The 22,382-nt window shown below is 39.2% G+C and overlaps 1 protein-coding gene across 6 annotated transcripts in view; it reads left to right on the forward strand.

Annotated features, from left to right (window-relative positions):
* ATP9A (ATPase phospholipid transporting 9A (putative)) overlaps positions 1-21,847 on the forward strand; it is a 94,261-nt gene extending 72,414 nt beyond the window's left edge. For 3 of the 6 annotated variants that reach the window (XM_083357412.1, XM_083357411.1, XM_083357413.1), the window contains 10 exons: positions 3,195-3,293; positions 6,317-6,406; positions 6,671-6,815; positions 9,399-9,463; positions 10,444-10,599; positions 11,760-11,824; positions 12,834-12,942; positions 13,051-13,108; positions 15,501-15,704; positions 18,066-21,847. In XM_083357412.1, coding sequence (XP_083213538.1) covers positions 3,195-3,293; positions 6,317-6,406; positions 6,671-6,815; positions 9,399-9,463; positions 10,444-10,599; positions 11,760-11,824; positions 12,834-12,942; positions 13,051-13,108; positions 15,501-15,704; positions 18,066-18,202 — 1,128 coding nt within the window. In that variant the 3' untranslated portion in view covers positions 18,203-21,847. The remainder of the gene's footprint in view (positions 1-3,194; positions 3,294-6,316; positions 6,407-6,670; positions 6,816-9,398; positions 9,464-10,443; positions 10,600-11,759; positions 11,825-12,833; positions 12,943-13,050; positions 13,109-15,500; positions 15,705-18,065) is intronic. The other 3 variants (XR_014491870.1, XR_014491871.1, XR_014491872.1) reach the window with 3 other exon arrangements.
* Positions 21,848-22,382: the final 535 nt, after the last annotated feature.

The raw sequence follows: 22,382 nt of genomic DNA on the forward strand, positions 1-22,382 counted from the left end.
CCAGTTTCCAACAAAAAATGTCCATTGCAGACAATGCTTAACAACCATGGCATGCCTTTCAACCATAATCTGAGCTCAGTTATGGTTGTAAGTCAAGGACTACCTGTATCAGTTAAGTATCTACATTGTTTACAGTCACATTTCAGAATTCTGGTCTGATATTGCTACAGTCTTTGATGGAAGAACAATTAACAAAATAATTTCGCTGAACAGAATGTGCCACTGAAATAGGAACTATATTCTGTTCTGCTTGTAAGCAGCACAGTGTCATGGTTCCGATAAAAGACACAGTTTCAAACAAAATGCAAGCATTGTTTATCTAAAAAGTCTTAATAATGAAACAAAACATCGGCACTCATGGAGGGATGCCAGAATATGAAATCTCCTCCCCCCCCAAACCCATCATAACATACACACAATCCTTATCTACATGTCATAATTCACGTTATCCAATTAGTTTTACATATGAGGTTTCACTTCCCATTCTGTACGGGGGCTTTTTTAATCATCTCACAACATCCGGGTAGATTTCCTTCCCCCCAAATGAAGCAATTAAAGTAACAGGCTGTCTCTCATATTGTCAATGCAAAAACATGTCAATGTTTGCAGCATTGACACACAGAGCAGGGATTTGGCAAAGGTGGAATTACAAAGACTTCCCACTATTTTGGGTGCTGCTGCTTATCTGACTGAGAGTTGGAGACCATCTACTCAGAATGTTGTGTTGGGGGAAAAATTATGCCTTAGGAATCACACCACAGCTAGCCTTTCCCCATGTCAGGAAAGCAAATATTTTAAATCGGTTTGTAACTAAGATACCTGTCTCATTCCAAATAACATGTAGTTCAGCTGCATGCCATGATTGTCAGCATTACCAAGCAAACTGAACTCTCTTGTGCAAATTTCTGTGTGTATATAGTATAAAGAAGGTAGTGAACTGTGTTTCCTTTTAGCTAAGATGAAGCCGTGTGTGATATATAGAAAGCCTGTCTGAAACCATGGGACTTTGGATTCCTGTCTCAAGGAATAACTTTGGAAAGAATGGCAGCATGAAGCTTATGCTTATTTTATAATTTTCCATGAAGGCAAGATCTGAATTTTTGTGAAAAATGGGAGAATGGATATAACATCCAAGATGTAGAGAAGTACCCAAGGCCATGTTTGTGCTACACAGAAATGCTTCCCAAATTCTTGGCTTTGCCTATGGAAAGTGTTCAATTTCTGCCCATATCAATCATAACGCTTCCCAGTGTGAAGTTTCATATCCCATGATAAATTAGACATCTCAAGAAAAGGCACAGCTGTTTTAAAGACTTGGCATCAGGTGGTACATGAGTGCTCTTTTAAGTTGGCTAGGGAATTCTGGGAGTTGAAGTTCACACTTCAAGCAGCCAAGGTTGAAACCCATTGCAGTATACTATAGAATCATCATAAGCATCAAAGATTAATTTGCAATTTACAACTGGCAATACAAAGCAAAATGTGTAGTAGAATGTATGGCAGGTTACATGATCATATCACTAGTGCCCATTCCGAAAGATGTATTTCCCAACAATGGCAACAATATCACATTGTGCAATATGCAAAGCAGGCCAATTCTGTTTGATTCCACTGACTATTAAAAAGTTTAATTAGAGACTCGCACACATATTTTGGTTGCTACGTAAAAATCTCTATGAAGTTGTCCACATGGTTACTGTCTTCTCATGATCTACAATGACTCATTATGTGGATGTGGCAATTTTCTCCATGTCACCACAGACCTTTCTGGTTGCATCTTCTACACACAAACAGCTTGTTGCACTGAGACAGCTGCCACATGGAGCAGTTTAAAGCTGTCTTTAAATAACGTCCATTACTGCATTATTGGTGCCATTTGTCTTAGCTACAGCTTCCATCTCCAAAAATGGGCAAGGTTGACTCATGTTTTTGTGAAATATATCTCTTAGATCTCAGTATGATATTAAAAGGGTTTTTTAACAGTTACTTAAAAATTCCAGGTAATTTATTTAAAATATGTAATTGCTAAAATTGCTTTTGTCAATTGCATTTATATAAAGCTTTAAAGAATCATGGGATTTGAAAAGACTATTGAGACTATCATGCCTAAATCTCTGACTGAGTGCAGGATTTCAGTTATATTTGAATTAAAATCCTGTCCAGACTGGCTTGACTACACCTAAGTAATGCTGAGAAATCCTTATGGATAGTATTTCACCACCTACTCCCTCTACCCTACTGGTCCCTAACCCAATGCTCTTATCTTGCAAAGTGCGTCAAGGCCCTTGAGATAGTAGAAGCTACATACTTTTGTTATGGGACTTACTTTCAGATTTGCACCTGTCCCTAGTTTGTCCAACTCTCATATCCAGAAGACAGAGACTTTAGTTACAACCTACTCGGTATAAAGGTGCAAGTTCCTTCCATTTGTTTTCACAATGCCTACATGTTGGATAGTTGAAAGAAACTATGATATGCCAGGGAGGATGGGTCTCCTCCAGTTTTTCTAAAGGTCTCCCACCCTAGTGTCAAGAAAAACAGATGGGTATGGCCATGAAATCACGGGAAGTCATCTATCTCTTGACTCAAGGGAGATTTTTGTATTTTTATATGGTCATTTTATTAATTTGATTGATTGATTTGTTAGATTTATATATCTTTCCTCCAGGACCCAAAGGCAGCATACTTAGTATTGCCTCTTCTATGTTTTCCCACAACAATAACTCTGTGGGTAGGTTGGTGTGAGAGACAATCGTTGACCTAAGGCCACCACCCTATGGTCACATTTTCCATAGCTGAAAATAGACAAACCTGAGTCTCCAGGATCCTGGTCTTAACCACTATGCCGCACTGGCTTCTAAATATCTAAAATACAATACCTATCTTAACTTTCCTACATGCTTAACATTTATTAACTGCCTTTTTATTATTTGCCATTCTTTATTTTCTACATTTAATGCAACCTGGTTTCCTTTCAGAGTTGAATGTGGTTTAAATATGAGCTTCTTCTAATTTTATTCCCACAACATCAGCCTTGTAAACTGACTGGAGAAAAAGTGATACACATAGTGAGCTCTGTGGTTGAGTGGGATCTTGAATCTGAGTCTCCAGAGAGTCTGGTCCAAAGCAAACCATTGCATTATACTGGCTCTTTGTTTCTGTTCATGTGAGGTATTGATTTTTTTTTATTCTAGGTATGGATGCTCACAGGGGATAAACTGGAAACAGCCACGTGTACTGCTAAGAATGCACATCTGGTAACCAGGTCTCAGGACATTCATATATTTAGACTGGTGAGTAATACAAATAAAACTTAATTTACTTAGCACTTGTCCTCAGAGCTTTATTTTGAATCGAGGGAAATAACATCAGCTTCACTGTGCATGTGGATCACAGCCTGAGCATACGATATAAGCCTAACCTTGCTCCAGACATCACCGCATATGATGGGTTGTAGAAGCTGGAACATCAACAAGGAAAAAGAGCTCTTGTTTCCTCCAATTTCTTGCAGACTCAATTTTATCAGGGTGCTTGGATCACTCCTGAAATAAGTTCTTTAACAAGACAAAATGCAGGGGAGCAATGAATTTAATGTAGAAATGAAAAATGTTAAAATGGTTAATTCCCGTTCTGATGGATTCCTCCCCCCCCCCCGATGTTACAGCAAGGCACTTTGACCCAAATCCGCCCTTCATTCGAAACCAGTGTGAATGTTATTTTCTTCTGATCTGTCTTGCAAAAATAAATTATTGCTCATACTTGTTGTTCTGTAAAAGGAACTCTGCATCTCCCTGAAAATGCTTTTCTGGGAATTCTCTGCAAAATGTCAGGGCCCAAGACTTCATTGGGCAAAGCAAGGAAGGCCACTGCATTTCGGTAACATGGCTGTGCAGTAAATGTGAGATGCAGTATGATGAAAGTCTTCATTCATCTAAGCTAAATTGTCTCAGGCAAAAGGACTGTACTGAGTCCTTAGAGATGCAGATCTTTATGGATGCAAAGCCTTTCCTTTAGCCCCATGTTAGCAGTCGCTTTCATTTCTGAACCATATGATGTGTTCTTCCTCGTGCTATTAGCTTTAGCTCTTTTAATACATTGGTATTAAATTTCCTAAAGAGCACTAGAAATTACTGATCTTTGTCTTCCAGTATAATTCTTTCAATAAAACCTCTCTTAAAATTGCCACAGGTTCATAGTGTTGACCAGGATGGAGCAATCACTTGACAAAGTGTGATCATGGCTTTAAGAATAAAAAGAGTGGGCTATGTAGAAGCATCCCTTGATTCTGATTATCCCATTCAAAAACCAGATTTGGTGATTTTTGCTGTAGAGATATGTGTACAGAGACTCCAAACAAGCAGGAAGCAAGGTTGTTTTGGATCTGTGCACATATACCCTCTGCTTGACGCAGGTATATACCACAGATACCTCTGCCAAATTTGAAATGTCCTTGTCTTCTGTGGATCTGAATACTTCATACTTCTGTTACCAAGTAAGAATGCACTAATTATGTTGGAAAAATGTTCAGGTGAGAGTAGTGTAATATTCATAACCCAAATCTCTTCCTAGCATTATATGTCCTTTCCCCCCAAAACTGATCGGTGCTTTCTTTTTCAAGCCACTATTCATTCTTGTAGTTTCTGGATAAGATCCGTACTAATCGAAGTTTGTAGGCATTCAAAATTTGCAACACTTGAGTCACTTGTTGCTGCCTACAATCCTTGGATCAAATTGCTCCTCTGTGGCCTTTCACTGTGCAATGATCCTAATGAACTCCTTGGTTTTCTGAGGAACTTCAGGAAACAAAATGCCAGAAAAATGCCTAGAGTGCTTTTGGAAGAAGACAAAGGGTGAATCTAATGGAGAATGAATAAGAGCCTAGGGATTACATTCTGGTCATAAGAACAGTGAAATGTAATTATTTCTCCAGCTTTATCACATCCTCAAATAGCTGCCCAGTGAGCCTTTTTACGGTGACTCATTCCTTGCTGAGAAGTAGCAAAATGCAGGATTTGTGTGCAGCCACCCTGGTTCTACTTGATCTCCAGCAAGTTTTAGTATCATCAACCTGGTATCCTGCGGGTATTAGGACTGGAGGTCAGGGTATTCTGATGGGTCTCTTCCTTTCTCTGTGGTTGGTTTCAGTCAGTGTTGAGAGTTGGGAGGGAGTTTGGGCAATTGCCCTTTCTACATGAAGCCACTGAATGAGTTCATCTGTTGGTTGATACAGTTGATACAGTATCAAGCAATATACTGATTATACCCACTTATACATCTCACAGTTCTCAAGGTCTTGTCCTGGTATCTGCAGGCTGTGTGAATCTGAATTGAACAGGAGTAGGCTCAAGTTTGGGTGGTTGTGGTAATTTGCCCCCCCCCTCCAAAAAAATATCTCGAATGCTTCCATCCATATCTGATCTTGAATGGGACTGCACCACTCCTTCCAGGATTAGTGCATAATTTAGAGATCTTTCTGGATTCACGGCTTCGGCTTGAGTATCAGGTAGCAGCTGAAGTGAGGAAGACTTTCCACACAAATTAATTTAATATGTCAGTGGCGCTCAAGGTTGAAGTTCCTTAAGACAGCCATTCATACTTTGGTCACCTTATATTTGAACGATTTCAGTGCACCCTTGAAGATCACTTGAAATGTAGTGCATGGGCAGTTATAAGCATGCTATGGTACATTCAAGTAATACTTCTGCATCATAAGCTGCAATAGTTACCATTAAATCCTAGATGCAATTCAAGGTCCTAGATATTACTTATAAAGCCCTTTGTGGAATAGGTCTTGGTTATCTGAGTGGCAGTCTATTTTCTACCTGTCTCATGCTTTCTGACCTAGGTTAGAATCCCCCAGGTCCTTTGGGTTATGGGGTGGGAACCAAGAACCTTTTTGTCATGGTGCCTGCTCTCTGAAACACCATCTCTGTCTCCTCCCCCCCCCCCCAAGGTTTACATATATGTTCCAGGCTCCACTTAACAAACTTTTAAAACCTGGCTCTTCCCAAGGCCGTGACTGAGAGTGAATGATGGTTCCTTGTAATGGCTTGTTAGAGTCTCCTAACCTTAAACTTTTTTTTTATTTGGGGGTTAAGTATATTCTTATTTTTATTGTCTTATTTTCTCACCTCTTCAGAATTATGGCAGATTGGGGCAGCCTACATATGTACTAAATAAATAAATAAGTCCTGCAAGTACAGCAGTGGCAGGGCTTGGATCAGGACACCATACCCACCATCTGGCAGATTTGACAGCCATGTGACATACGACGAATTCTCTGCTGACATTAAGCTACCCGTTCTCTCCTGTCCAGGTGACCAACCGTGGAGAAGCACATTTGGAGCTAAATGCTTTCCGCCGCAAGCACGACTGTGCCCTGGTGATTTCTGGGGATTCCTTGGAGGTGAGAGGTAGACTAAGCTTCAGCCCCTGCTTATGCACCAAGTGCCAGATTTGGCCAGAAAGGCCTTTGCGTAAATTCCTCTAGTGAAGTATTTCTCAATCTTGACAACTTTAAAAAGTTGTCCCAGAATTCTTAACTGTATCTTAAAGTTGCCAAAGTTGAGAAACCCTGATTTGGAACATCAAGCTCTAACAAGAGACAGGGGTTGGTAAAAGAAAGAATTTCTGCACCCTATTTACCACTTTTGTTTCTTTCGTGGAATAGGTGTGCTTGAAATACTATGAGTATGAGTTCATGGAACTGGCTTGCCAGTGTCCAGCAGTCGTCTGCTGTAGATGTGCCCCAACACAGAAGGCTCAGATTGTACGTTTACTCAAGGAGAGAACTGGGAAGCTGACCTGTGCAGTAGGTAGGTGTTAATCCTCACGCGGGTGACAACAAGGGAAGCAAAGATTACACATGCTTCAGTATCTTTCAGGCTATTCTTGGGGCATCTATATATTATTGTTAACTATGTTCTTCAAGAGGAATGTCCAGTTCTCATTTACAATGACCTCATTAAGGGGCCTCTTTCTTTCTTTCTAGTTTCTGGCCACCTGGGCTGAGTTGCTTTTTGTAGAATAAGCTATCAATGGATTCTCCTTCAGTCTTTCAGCTGTTTCTTCTTATCTTTACTTTCCCAGCCTTCATGCAATCTTTTCATAGTAGGGATTCTCCCACTCGATTCTCTAGTTTACCATCTTTTTTGTATATTGGTTCATCGGTGCATGAAAACAGAGGAAACGCCACACACCTATGGGTTTCCCATTTCTCTGGAGTTTTTTTTTAAAGGTTAGAGAGTTTCTGAAGCAGCCCTCCATGAAATGAAAGGAGCCACTGCCTGAAGGAAAGCAAATCCGTATAGGTAGTTATGAAGCAGCACTTGGAATAAGCACATGTCATAAGTTGGCAGAAAATGCAGAGAGAGATGGAAAGGATCGTTGAATCTAATCTCCTGATCACTTGCAGAAGAGCAATTAAACCGCGCCATCATAATAATAACAGGCATTTTGGTGTTCTTGGAACAGATCATCATGAAAGTTTGTGTGGTTGCTAAGCGTTGACAGTGATTTAATGGCTCTTAATCAATTGAGTTTACAGGAAGCCCTCAACGTTGTTGAGGCCAGAATTTCCATTGGTAAGGAAGGCAGCTGTTAAGTGGGTGGTGCCTTATTTTTATGATGGTTTTTCCCTACAGTTGTTAAGCAAATCACTTCAGTTAAGGAAATCACATGGTCATTAAGTGAATACAGTTTCCCCCATTGACTTTGTTTCTTGGAAGCAGGCTGGGAAAGTCACAAATGACAATCACATGGCTCCAGGACCCTGCAACCATTACAAATTGCCAAGTGCTTGAATTTTGAGCATGTGACTGTGAGGATTCTGCAGTGGTCGTAAGTGCGAGAACTAGTTGTAAAGCACATTTTTTTCAGTGCCGTTGCAACTTTGAATAGTTATGAAATGAATGGTTGTAATTTGAGTGCTACTTGCATTAAGAAGACTTGCCATCCTTTGCAACAAGGCATTATCGTTGTGCTAAATCTCCAGAGTTCTCTTTGTCATCCTATATTAGGTGGCAGAGTGTTTGAGGGACATAAATCCAGCAGGATTGTTGGCCCTTGTTGTTAATTGTGTTTTTTGTTTCCATAGATTTAAATGTAGATAGGTTCCAGTCAACATAAAAGCTACAGTTCTTCCCAAATTTATTCTTAATGAAAGAAAATCACATTTTAAATTTAGTCCCTTATTACATGCATGCAAAAGTTTTCTTAAGGGGATTTTCATTTGGAAATTGTAGCTCAAACTAAAGTGGTTATCAGATAGTAAAAATTGCAACTCTAGCTCCTTCCCCCAGAATCTGTGGGTTTGAATTTTAGCAGCCATGTTTTACTATTTCTGATTTTCTTGAAAACAGGCACTGTGAAAAGTGTTCTGCTGTTTTATATAGTTATTCCCCTTGCTTACTTCACGCCTCATGATCCTTAGGGAAAAAAATAGTGTAGTTAAAAGGTGAAAACAGACAGTGAAACCTATTTTGAATGACCTGGAATAATTGTCCAAAGAAACGCTAAACTGCTAGTGATTCAAGTAGAATATCCAGACTGCTGTTCTTTTCTTTTATGTTACATGTATAATGAAGCTCTGGAATCCATTATTGTAACCATCCAAAAGGATGTCATTGCCAGCTAGGAACTCTAAAGCTAAAATGATTTGTCTCTTTATGGTTAGCTATAGCAGACCAAGTAAAACCTAAGCAGATCCAGCCTTGGCTAGCAAGGGGAACTTTGCTTTCAACCATAAAGAAAACGGCAAAAATGGGATGTTCTTATGATTCAGTGATTCCACCATTTTCCTTGTGTGGCTTCCAGATAACTTGTGAACTTAAGCCAGATGTGTTTAGGATGTATCCACCTCATCCTGTGGGGGAAATGTAGTGTTTCTTTGTCTCTCTGAGGGTGTTTTTTAAAAAAAAAATTCACCTGCTAGTTGAAAATTATTAGCTTGTGGTAATGAGCTGTTTCATTCAGATGCATCCAGGTAAACCTGTATGTTCATACACTGAACTTGATTCTATGCCCATCACTTGGGCTTGCCTCTAAGGTTGTACAAAAGTATCTTGGAAGCATTCCCATGTTGGAACTGTCACTTTGCAGCAACACAATGTACTTTATGCCCAATTAGACTGAAAGTATTGGTTTTAATACCAGGCGTAGTTCCAAACAGAGTCTTATTTTACAACTGTCTTACTCACATGCATTTACACTGTTGACTCAGGAACAGTTTTCCACTTATAATTCCTCATGTTTCTCACCGTGGCTTCTGTTTTCTTTTTACCTTGATAAGTCCTTTAAAATGGAAACATACTGTAGAATAGCTACGGATCGGACCTTGATTGCTAACATTCTAAGCTACTCAAAATTTTCCTGAATTGCCTTGATATTTTCTGTTACAGGTGATGGGGGAAATGATGTCAGTATGATTCAGGAGGCAGACTGTGGTGTTGGTGTTGAAGGAAAGGTAAGTCAAAGCATGATGTTTCGTTTGAATGCCACAGTCACAGTGATAGGGGTTTCAGGAGAGAGGGAGGGATGCACTTTATTTCAATGGACAATTTCACAATCAGATTATCATCTGATTTACGGAAGACAACCTCAGAAGCCCTCTGGACAAATAGTTTCTTTATTCCTCAAAGACCCCTCCTCCTTTGACCGTAGTTGCTTATTCCCATTTTGAGATGAGAAAACCATAAAAATGTAAGCATAATCCTTAAAATAGACATGACGCAGTGGAAAAGTTAAAAAAAAATTCTGAGCCCACAGATATTATTTGGTCCCACTCACAATTTTGGCCAGTGTTAAGCTTTTAGGCTTTTGGCCCCAATTAAAGACATATGCTTTTGATTAAACTGTCATCCTGTACATTTCTGGCCTGATTTTATTCCTAACTGAAGAGTCTGGGCCATTATTTTCCCCTCTTATCCAAAAGAATTATGAAATGATCTTGAGATAGTCATGACATCCTTAACATCCAGTCAGAGCTGCGGTGATATCACATGGGTCATAATATCAAACCGGTTTCACTTAATGCCCATTAGGTGATTCACTTAAGCCACAATGATTCACTTAAGAACCATGACAACAACAAAAAAAGGTCCCAAAACTGGGCACAACTCACTTAATCACTGTCTTGCTTAGTAACAGAAATTCTGCTCCCAATTGTGGTCAATAAATAGAAGTAGAAAATTGAAAATGATTTTGCAAATGCCTCAGATTTTCTAAGGCTACATTCTGCGTGGGATTGCATGGCAGTAATAAACTCTACTAAAGATACCACGTTCGCGGCTGTCAGATGCCTGATTGGAATGATCTTATGGTCTGATAAAAGGAGAACAAGCTACTGTATACAACAGGAACGATGCCTGCTCTTATGGCAGGAGAATTCCGGTTTTTGTTCTAAGAGCGGACGGTCTTGATATTTTTGTTTCACGCTATGCCTAGGAAGGAAAACAAGCTTCTCTTGCAGCAGATTTCTCCATCACTCAGTTTAAGCACCTGGGCCGATTACTGATGGTGCATGGAAGAAACAGCTACAAAAGATCTGCTGCTCTCAGCCAGTTTGTGATCCACAGAAGTTTATGCATCAGTACCATGCAGGTCAGTGATGTTCCTGTACCGATTTTAGTGTCATCTGACCGTTTGGCTCCAGAGAGGATCAGGATGTGAATTTAAAAAAAAAACCCACACAAGATTTTTACTTCTGTCTAAGTGGCAGAGAAAATAGGAGAAATCCATTAAACCAGAACCGTTTGGTCATTAAGTTCCTACTTTCTCACATTCCGTTGATATGGTTTCTCTTCCATGTGTGGAAGCAGATAGCAGTTTTTCAGTGAATTACACTGGTTTGGGACCTCTTAGCTTTTTATTTTATATCTTTTATATGTAGGTTATTTGCATCACTTATACTCTTAATATAATAACTTTATTACATTTTAAAGTAATAAGAACTAATAAGAAGGGGGATAGAAAAGAAAAAGTAAAAAAATAAAAAATATAGGAAGAAGCAAAAATACAAAAAAGAGAGAAAGAATAATTTCTGACTTGTTTTAAAGCAGATGCAAATAAAAAAATAATTCAACTCTTGCTTTACGGTTCCATTGTTTATAATGCATGAACATTAATAGTCCCCATATGTCATAACCTATATATCATAATTTCATTTTTACTGTTTGTGCAAAAACTATAAAAGGAGCTTCCAATTCGCATTAAAGTTAGTCATTGCCTTTTTTCTAATCAGAGCCTCAGTTTCAATATTTCAGCAACACCATCAGCTTTACCAACCATTCTTCCATTGTAGATGATGTTAAAGTGAAATAAAGTTATTATTTCTATTCCATTCTAACTCTTTCCACTATTGGGGATATAAAAGTCTTAGGAAAAGAATACCATGCAGTTTTTCCAAATTTTTATCCATAAAATCTTTAGCAGAAATATCTCTGGTCTTGATTGTATATTGACCTTCACAATTTTTTGAATTATTGAGAAGGCATTATATCTTTTAGAACCCATATTTTTAAAATCCCTCTTTCATTAGGATTTAATTTGCCATGAACATTTTTTTTAAAATTGCCAAATCTTTGTGGGTAGAGAAGCCACCTGTGGTCTCTTCTCATTCCTGAGTCTTGAGAGTGTTAATCTTTACTACTTGCCTGATTTGACAAATGATGGAACACCAACTCTTTCTATTAAGAGATAGCTGAATAGATTATTTTCTTTTTGCTTTGAAGCCTAATAATTCCTTGTATTTTATTCCATAGGCAGTTTTCTCTTCTGTGTTTTACTTTGCTTCTGTTCCGCTGTATCAAGGCTTTCTCATCATTGGGTAAGAGCCAAACCATTCCCTGTGGTATCTTTAAAATGTATAATAAGATTTGTTTGAAGCCTTCCTGAGTTTGAAAGCGGTCATGGCAATGAGTAGCACAGGCTAAAATGTTGTGCTCTTTCCTTCCTGCCTCTACTGCTGTTATCGGAATGAAGCAGGACACTTTGAAGATGCACAGTTTCAAAGCAACTTTTAATCCAGCAACCATTAAAAGCACATGGTTCCCATTAGGACCAATTTTAGTTGTTAAAGCAACTTTTGTATCCCAGAAGCAATGGTATAAAATGTTGGTGGAGTGGGGGAGGTGTCTTTTCTGAAAGTAAAAGGCAGGGCACAGATTTTTTTTTAAGTAAACAAAACCATGTTTTCATAATATGACTCTTGCAGAAAGAAAATAAAATGAATGCCAGTGCCCCACCTCACCATTTTGGGGGGGGGGGTGAAAGCCCAGCATCATAGGGAAGGTTTGAGGCTGATTCCTGTTGCGTTTGGGATAAAATTAAGTCCTGAATCTGTGGACCATTTCACACATAATATAGCAGCATACTTTGAGGTTTGGTTCAAAATATAATCTGGCCAAGAAAATGCAATCAGTTCCAACTCTTGATATGTACATGTGCAATTTTTTATTATTATTATTTTGCAAATCTGGTGACCACATTTTTGGAGCACATAACATTTATTATGTCTTTCTTTATAAAATGTATATTTTAGAGGTCAAGCAGCTCTTAGACATTAGCAATGGGGGAAATTTAGTAGCTGAGTAGTAGAGTATCTAATATGTACTCAGACAGTCCCAGGAATTGATCTTTTCCAATTCAAACCAAGGAAGGGAGGGAGGGAGGGAGGGAGGGAGGGAAGGAAGGAAGGAAGGAAGGAAGGAAGGAAGGAAGGAAGGAAGGAAGGAAGGAAGGAAGGAAGGAAGGAAGGAAAAGAAGCCTTCTAAAATAAACCCCAAGAGGAAAAAATTATAAACTTCACCTGGCATTTCTTCTGTTCCTGATTTTAGATATTCTACCCTCTACACCATGTTTCCAGTATTCTCTCTAGTGCTGGACAAAGATGTCAAAGCGGTCGTGGCCATGTTGTATCCAGAACTCTACAAAGATCTCCTGAAGGTTCAGATTTCTTACATTTCTATTCCTTTCAAATTTCTGCATGTGGCTTTGAGGTTAATATATATGAGAAAGATTTCATTTTCATTTTTCTGCTCTTTCAAATTTTAGGGAAGGCCATTATCTTATAAGACGTTTTTGATCTGGGTCTTAATAAGTATATATCAAGGTAAGAGGTTTGCTTTATTCATCAGAGTGTTTCTGAACATTTGAAATAAATTGTTCTCCAAATTTGACTTCATATAATTCTCTGAGAAAAAAAAAAGAAATTCAGCCATTTTTTAGTTTCACTAGTTATAAAGAGAGCTGGCAAATTTTGGAGAGTTCCGAATTTGCTCTCACTGACCACCAGGAGTTCCATTTAACTTCTGCTGATTACTCCAGACATTGACTGCAGTCTTGCTTTCCTTCTCAGCAGAAAGCATGTAGAGTGCCTGATAAAAACCAGTGGTCTGGAGGTAAGCCAGAGATATGCAGACTAAGAGCAGATTTATTTCTAGTGGCAGTGTGAACAGAAATAGAGCAAGGATCAACAATTGCATAGGATCAGTTGGACTCCTGTTGGTCTATGTCAGGGGTCCTCAACCTTGGCAACTTTAAGACTTGTGGACTTCAACTCCCAGAATTCCTCAGCCAGAATTCTGAGAGTTGAGGTCCACAAGTCTTAAAGCTGCCAAGGTTGAGGACCCCTGGTCTATGTCAGTTGAGGCTTACCATTGGCAGAACTATGATTCCTTTTTCTGCAATGATAGAATTACATGCAGCAGAGATGAACCCAACAAGCTTCCTTGGTTCTGTTGTTACATTTCCACTTTGAAACTGCTGGTATGTTAAAGTGATTCTGATGAAAACCATTGCAGTCTCTTCTACCACATGCTCCAAGGCAGATCATTGTTACTTATCTTAGGTTCCTCCAATATATAAGTCAAAATGCTGCATACCAAAACTCTTTCGTCCAGCTTACGTGCTCCAGTCGTATAATCCTTCCTCCATTTTTCTACTAAGTACTGCAGCTTCACAGTGCTTCGAGTAGCCCAAAGCTATAGTTTCTAGAGCTTTGCTGCATGCGTACTATTCATATTGAGTTACATCTTGAAGTTGTACTTTTTAGGGATTTGCCTTTCATCTGAGGCATTTCTGCTGATCAGAAGAAAAAAGAATGACATGGCCTAGAACCCAAGAAGTAACTGAATTCAGTGAAGGAATTAAAATGACTTTGTCTTGAAATAAGTTTTCTGGCTACAAGATAGCGTAGTAATGGCTTAACTCAGGAAGTAAGATAGGGATTCTGCCCTTGTACTCTGAATGCAAAGCAAAAGAAGATTGTGACCCATTGTCTACTCATTTTCATGTACATCTTCTTATTCACAAGAACAACCACTTGTCCCATCTTTGATACTTTAGAGAAGCAAATTCATGTGGGATGGTAATAGAAATGTGTGAGACAATGTTCTAACAGAAATTATTTTCAAGGGCTATATCAATGCTGGAAACAATATGAAAACCTTCATCTAGAACACACAGCTTCTGATCAGTCAGAAAAAATGAGACATCGTGGGAAAGATTTCTAAGCCAAGACTCTTCTCCTATTACGTTCTGTGGGTCGAATGACTTCACTTTATGGATCACACCATGCAATTTGGCTACTAGCTATTGTCCAAGAATGGCCCCAAACCGAGCTCTTCCCAGATGGTGGAAAGGTTATTCTCTGAATCTGTATTTTATGGCTTAATCTTGAGTCACCGCTCAAATTGCTTTTCAAATTAGGCTGCGGATTACTCATCAGTGTAGATTACTCATGCTGAGGTCATGACTTATGTCTGCAGCTGAATCTCTAGGATCTGTGAAGCCATTCTCTGATCAGCCAGAAGCAGAATGCAAAGTCACTCTTGTCTTCCCATTCTATCTCCTTACATGCTCAGCTATCTTCCGTGTGTCTGTGTGTCAGTGAATGTAAGTTCCTGCTGAGTTTAATGGGCCTAGCTTCTTAAGTATGCTTTGGATTATAGCTTATAGTTACAAGTCCCTCTGAGCCTTAAGCTAGAAAGTTTCATCTATACTGCAGATATGCATAAAATTATGAGTGATATGGTATGAAGTTGGATTGGAAGAAATGTTTCCATTTCTTTCATGAGGAACGTGTAGAGCATAGGAAAGATGACCTGGATTGAGATATGCAGAAATTATTTACCTAGGCAAAAGAAACATTCTTTAAAGTCTAGAACAAGAAATAACATTCAGAAGTGGCTCCCTCATTCACTGAACTATAAGAAGGAGGAAAAGGCACAGCACAATCAGATTTACAAGATTCTGTTGTTATAGCCAATCTCAATAAAAAGGAATTTAGTTGTTTTCCTGAGGTACAAGTCCTAGCATTATATTGTCACACACAAAAACCTTTTTGTGTGTCTCTGCAATTTTCAAAGCTTTTGATTATTTCAGAATAGTTCAAAAATCATTTGGAGAAATTACTTTCTATTCAACCATGTACATTATAAATAGTCAACAACAGTTGTCATTTCGGTTGATGCTGTAACTCCTTTAATTTCCTCTCATTTCAGGCAGCATAATTATGTATGGTGCACTTCTGCTTTTTGAGTCTGAATTTGTCCACATTGTGGCAATTTCCTTCACATCCTTGATCCTCACTGAACTTTTGATGGTGGCACTGACCATCCAGACATGGCATTGGCTCATGATAGTGGCAGAATTACTCAGTCTGTCATGCTACATTGCCTCACTGGTCTTCTTACATGAATTTATTGGTAACTATGTTTTGTGTTGTCTTCCTTCAAACTTTCTCAGTTATTTGCAAAATGGAAGAATACCAATCTTCTGCTAAATAATGAAGCTGGAAATTGATGATCATTTTATCTGTTACGTTTTGTATTGAAATTGTAAAGTATAAGGTATGAGTTATTTTGCAAGATACCCAAAGAACTGAAATGGTTTTTGATCAAGCATCAGGAAAGATTTATCTCTCATGAGTGGAAGGTTAACAATAAAAGGCAGATCTTGGTTTCAAACCTTAGGGACTGGAAATTGAGGAGGGGGAGTTATAAAAGCTGGTATGAGAAGCCTTCTAGAAAATAAAAGCTTCACAGCTGTTCTGAAATTACAGAGATGGGAAATCACTCAACTATCCTCCATTGTTTCTCTAATTAATACTCTTTCTATCAAGTAATATGTGTTTATTAGGGGCTTATTTTCCATCTGTTGTCAGTCGGGTCATGTAGTGAAAATGGAACAAATTAGGTAATTGAAGGGTTTCACAGTAGAGAGAGAACATTTAGAACATTACAGCTCTTTTGCAAAGCGGTCTTGAATTTACAGCGAGACAACTGTCCTTGATGTTGGAATGGTCCCAGATCTGAAACTGTCAGTACCAAATTTAAGTTAAATTTCCCAAATTTCTATTTTTATTCTCCACTTCTGTGCAAAACCTGAAGAACAGGTTTATTAAAAAATATTCCACAGCCCCAAATATTCCTCTGGATGCCAAGTTTCATGTGCAAGTTTGTACTTCAAAGTATAAGTCTCTCTTATTTTAAAAAGTCAAGAGTTGTATTTTCTAGCTATAATTTGAATCAGTTTCACCTGTTCTACCTTTTAAAATGTCCAGAAATTATTCACCAAGAAAATATTTTATGGAATAATTCTGTGCAAAAAAAAGCTGTGGGAAACAGCAATAGCACTTAGACTTATATACCGCTTCACAGTGCTTTATAGCCCTCTCTAAGTGGTTTACAATGTCAGCATATTGCCCCCCCCAACAATCTGGGTCCTCATTTTAACCAACCTGGGAAAGATGGAAGGCAGAGTCAACCTTGAGCTGCTCAGCATTGGACTCCTGGCAGCGAACAGTGAGTTAGCTTGCAGTACTGCATTCTAAAGGGACGCGGTGGCTCAGTGGGTTAGGACGCTGAGCTTGTCGATCAGAAGGTCGGCAGTTTGGCAGGTCGAATCCCGAATGCTGCATTGAGCGCCTGTTACTCGTCCCAGCTTCTGCCAACCTAGCAGTTTGAAAGCACGTAAAAATGCAAGTAGAAAAATAGGGACCACTACGGTGGGAAGGTAACAGCATTCCGTGCGCCTTTGGCGTCTAGTCATGCCAGCCACATGACCACGGAGACGTCCTAGGACAAGTGCTGGCTCTTCGGCTTTGAAACGGAGATGAGCACCAGCCCCTAGAGTCAGAAATGACTAGCACACATGTGCGGGGGAACCTTTACCTTTACCTTAATGTAAAAGAAATGGGGGGAGGGGTAATGGCTCAGCAGTTAAAGATGCTGAGCTTGTCAACTGGAAGGCTGACAGGCTGGGTTCAAGACCCAAGCACCATGTGATGGGGTGAGCACCCGTTACTTGTGCCAGCTCCTGCCCACCTAGCAGTTCAAAAGCAGGTAAATAGGTACCACTTCAGTGGGAAGGTAACAGTGTTCCACGTGCCTCAGCGTATAGTCAGATTGACCACATAACCACGGAAAAGTCTTCAGACAATGCTAGCTCCCTCAGCTAAGAAACAGAGATGAGCAGCTTCCCCTAGAGTTGGAAATGATTGGACAGGGGAAACCTTTACCTTTTAATGTAAAGAAAAAATGTCCACTGTCCCTGAAAATTTGCTGGCAGAATTCCACTAACATTGACGCAGGGGTATCAGAACCGGGCTATGAAAGTTTGCTTTGCTTTGCTTTTTGCTTTGTTTTTTTTCCCCTGTTCTTTTCGCCATCTAATCATGATCTGGATTTTTGTAGCTCAGAACTGGTAGCCTTAATTGAGGATTAATATGAGGCCTGTTGGATCCATGTGAACATATTATTTTTTCCCCCTCTATACTCAGCAGGCTGGGAATAGGAAAACAAATAGGCCCCAAAGGCAAAATTAAAACTCATTGCTATGGGATCGTCATGAACCAGCAGGAGCTTTGCTAAGCAACAATCTGGTATCATTAGCAGTTTCCTCTTAACATTTCTGATTCAGAGTTCATAATTCTATTATAGTTGCTACTGAAATAAATGGGCTGCAATTGAATTCTTAATCTGTTTTTTAATTAAAAGTGAGCAAAATTAGCCTTGAAAACGTGTCTTTTTCATTACAGTGAGTGACAAACATTTTCTTTCTTGCAGATGTTTACTTCATAACAACTTTATCGTTCTTATGGAAGGTGACTGTGATCACCTTAGTCAGCTGTCTTCCTCTCTATGTCCTAAAGTACCTGAGACGAAGGTTTTCTCCCCCAAGTTATTCAAAACTCACCTCATAGGAGCAAGGACTCGCTTTCCTTCTTTGCACAATGCGTACAGACTCAATAAATGTGTATTCATCATCGAACGATGTCCGACGGTTGGATAAGCAATCTGCACTGGCTGGGGAATACTGCTGAAAGACTGAATAATTCAGTTAAAAACAAAACCTCACAGTCAAACGAAGCAGAGAGGACTTATATCAGTGATCCAGTTTTGTCACTTTGTATTTATCAAATTGAAAACAAATGCATGCAATTTGGAAGAAGAAAAAACTGCCTGTGATGCGGTCTGCTTACCTGGAAAGTGCTGAATCAGCTGTTGACATGACAAATTTTTCAAATGTATTTTCCTTTTTCTGGGGGTTGACTTATTTAATTTCCTCATTTTTATTGCTACTTATCTTTTGAGTTCAGGTCCTCATTGTAAACATTTTCTGTGCCTTGGGAAATGCTTTCAACTGAGCAACATAACAGTGTAGTTAACAGGCCACTGTACATACCTCATGCCGGGCTGACCTCTTTGATGTGGTCCAACGCAAAACCAAGTTACTGATTTCTATTGGCTACAATTTTCTTGAATTTTCTGCAAAAGACTCACAGATGAGTCTTTCCAGTTAAAACATGCTGCAATGGTTTTTGAAAGGGAATGTGTCTTTTTCCTAAAGAGAAAATTATTGAAAAGTTTTGGTGGGAGAAGAATATTGTGACTCCATATCCTAATTCTGCAAGGATAAACTGCCCATTTATTAACACTAAGGTAAGAGTGCAAGATCATTTCCAGAAAAGAAGAACAGTCAGAAGCTTAGGGTTTCACCCTGCAATTTATCTTCCCTCTGCGACTTCCAGCTCTCTTTTCTGAGGTTTTCTACAAAGCAACTAAAAACAAGCTTGGATGCCAGAACCAAAGAGAATAAAGGGAATGAGATAATTGACAGGTAAGGAAAAGGATCAGAAGTTAGGGATGGGCAAGGCTTTAGCAGTTATTGAACAAATGTTTGTGCCAAGCACACCTCTGAAGCTACTTCACAAAGCAACAGACTTTCAGTCACATTGTCATTTTGGTAGAGGCTTTGTACACTCTCTCTCACCAATGGCACTTCCAGATTCGGACTGATGCACAATACTTTAGGGAGGTGGTACCTGTATGGCTTGATCCGTTCTGTCCAGGCATAAATCTCCTTATCACTGCCTTTTTGGATATTTATTAAGAATCCCTATTAAGAATAAATTCTTAATGCTAATTCAGCCATGCACATTCCCCAATTCACACTACATTATTTTCTCCTAGAATGCAGGTTTCATTAGACATTTCCCCCAAGCATTTCATGGTGATTATAAATGTACAGTTGTGTCCTCACTCTGGACAAGAAAAAGTGGAAAAAAACACTCCACTAACATTGACAGGGCAAGCCACTAGAATAAAAATCAGAGCAAATCCTACTCCCTACCAGCACTGATGAGGTTACTTAGTTTGGGTAATGAAACATCTGCAAGAAAACAATCAAGCTCAGAGCACCAAGGACCTCTCATCTTCCTTTCCATTTTCTTCACTGTCCTGTAACAAAGGAAAAATTCTCCTTGCACAACAGATTGCACTAAGACTTGAACACTGTGGCACTCAGAGTTTACATTTAATGTAGGAAAGAAATGTGATACAGAATATTATCCTCAGCTAATACGTTATACTCAGTTGAGTTGAGCAAAACCTTTGAACTCGTGCTTCACGTTGGACAGAGTATTTCAAGTGGGGTATGGCCAGGGACGCGGTGGCTCACTGGGTTAGGATGCTGAGCTTGTCGATCAGAAGATCAGCGTAACAGAGTAAGCGCCTGTTACTTGTCCCAGAGCAGTTCGAAAGCACGTAAAAATGCAAGTAGAAAAATAGGGACCACTACGGTGGGAAGGTAACAGCGTTCCGTGTGCCTTTGGCGTCTAGTCATGCCGGCCACATGACCATGGAGACGTCCTCGGACAAGCGCTGGCTCTTCGGCTTTGAAACGAAGATGAGCACCGGCCCCTAGAGTTGGAAATGACTAGCACACATGTGCGGGGGAAACTTTACCTTTACCTTTATGGCCAGGTAAAGTAGAATGGAAAAATTACTGTCATGGTCTGGACTCTGTATTCATGTTAATGCACCCCAAGATAAAATTTGCCTTTGTAGCAGCTGCATCACACCGTTGTCTCCTGTTTAAGTTCTGGTCAATAAGGACATACAGATCTTAACACATTCACTATTGTCCAGCCAGGTCTTCTCCCGTCCTATTCATGCATCTTTCAATTTATTTTTCCAGATGCAGAATTTAACGTTTCTCTGTGTTAAATACATCCTCTTCACATCAGCTCATTGCTTAAACTTGATTAGATATTTTGAACTTTATTTCGTTCCTGAGAAGTGTTAGCTGATGAAAATATTAAACAGCACAGGGCATTGTGATAGCACTTGACTTGAAACTTTCATTCAAGCTGAAATTAGCCCATACTGAGCATGGTCACTGACCCAATTTTGAGTCAATATCATCTAGCCCAGATGACAGGCACAAAATAGGAATTAAGAATTTCTGCTTTCTCACCATCATCCATTAACAATTTATCACTTCCCTGCTATACTCTGTTCTTTGTCACTTCTGAATCTTCAGTGTATTCCCAGATGAAGTTGAATTTCTGGGTGCACTTGGGAGTATTCTTAAAATCAGTGGGGCTTGTGTGTAAAAAATACTGTATGCATTAGAATGGGCTATAAAGGGACACTTTCCTTTATATGACTGAAGGATCGAGGAGTAGAATGCTATGATCCTAATGTTGTATAATGAAAGAGACTGCAAATGGGTAGTTAATTGGTTAATACAAGTGAGATAGCTGTTCTTTTATTTATTTTTCCCCCTACTGGAAAGGGGATAGGCATATATTTGAGGAAAGGGTACAAAGCTTGCATAATTTTTTACCTTCTGTAACCACTTCCTTACAGTAACTTTTATTTTTATAAAGCTTTGGTGCTTGTATAAAACAATTTTTCCCAATTAGCTACCTTTCATTTCTGTAGAAAATCTTGGAATAGTGAGAGTTGAAGTTTGGCATCTCTGGAGAACACAGAATTATAAGGAATTAAGTTAATTCTGAGTGGTATCAGCCATTATCTACTGGACGCTTAGATAGCCCCACTGCACAAAAGATTTACAAGAATAAATAAAGGTAAAGAACAAGGAAGCAAGACTTCTACTATAACTGTTTAAGCATTGGGACATTTTGATAACTGCACGCGTTCTGTAATGGTGTTGATTTTGCATTGAGAATAAGACTATGTGATCATTGTGCATATCAGGAATAATTGGTAATGAACCCATGATGGAAAGCATTGGGGTGAGTAAACTGTTCTCCTTTCAGAAATAGTGGAACTATAGTTTCCAATAGCTCCAGATGGCATGGCCATTGGCTGGTGGTGCAGTGGTTAGAATGCAGTACTGCAAGCTAACTCTGCAGGCTAACTGTTCACAATCTGGAGTTTGTTCTTGATGGGGCTCGAGGTTGACTCAACTTTCCATCCTTCCAAAGTTGGTAAAATGAAGACCCAGATTGTTGGGGATAATTATGCTAATTCTGTAAACCATTTAGAGAAGTGGTATATAAGTCTAAAGGCTATTGCTATTGCCAACTGGCGCAATTTAATTAAGCTGACTTTGTAATAATGCCGCTTGGGGGTGTGTGAAAGCCCTAACAAGCAGGCATATACATAGAATGAAGGCTACTGCTAAGCTTGTAAGCCGCCCTGAGTCTTCGGAGAAGGGCGGGATATAAATGGAATTAAAATAAATAAAATAAATAAATAATTTGTTCATGAGTTGAAAATTTGTAGATTTCCCTCCCTGGATTACATCAGCCCTCAAGTAATTAATACTTTCACATCATGGCTTTTTCATGCTGGGCCTGGTTAGAAGATTATTGGATGACATGAGGACAGAAATGTTCTCTGGACACTTAAGGTATGGAAAAACGTTTCATTTGTAGGTCATTCAAATGAATGACTGGGGACTGCCTTTTTCCACTTGCCTTGTCCTCTTGATAAATGATGCCATCATCTCCAGTGCCAAATGTCCTTTGGACTCATACATAACCTCTGCCTGAGGGCCACACAATGCTTTATGCCATGTGTCATGGGCCATACTCCAAAATATGGAACTAAAATCCATTAAAATAAAAT

The sequence above is a fragment of the Vipera ursinii genome (assembly GCF_947247035.1).
Source record: "Vipera ursinii genome assembly, chromosome: 3".
Taxonomy (NCBI): Eukaryota; Metazoa; Chordata; class Lepidosauria; order Squamata; family Viperidae; genus Vipera; species Vipera ursinii.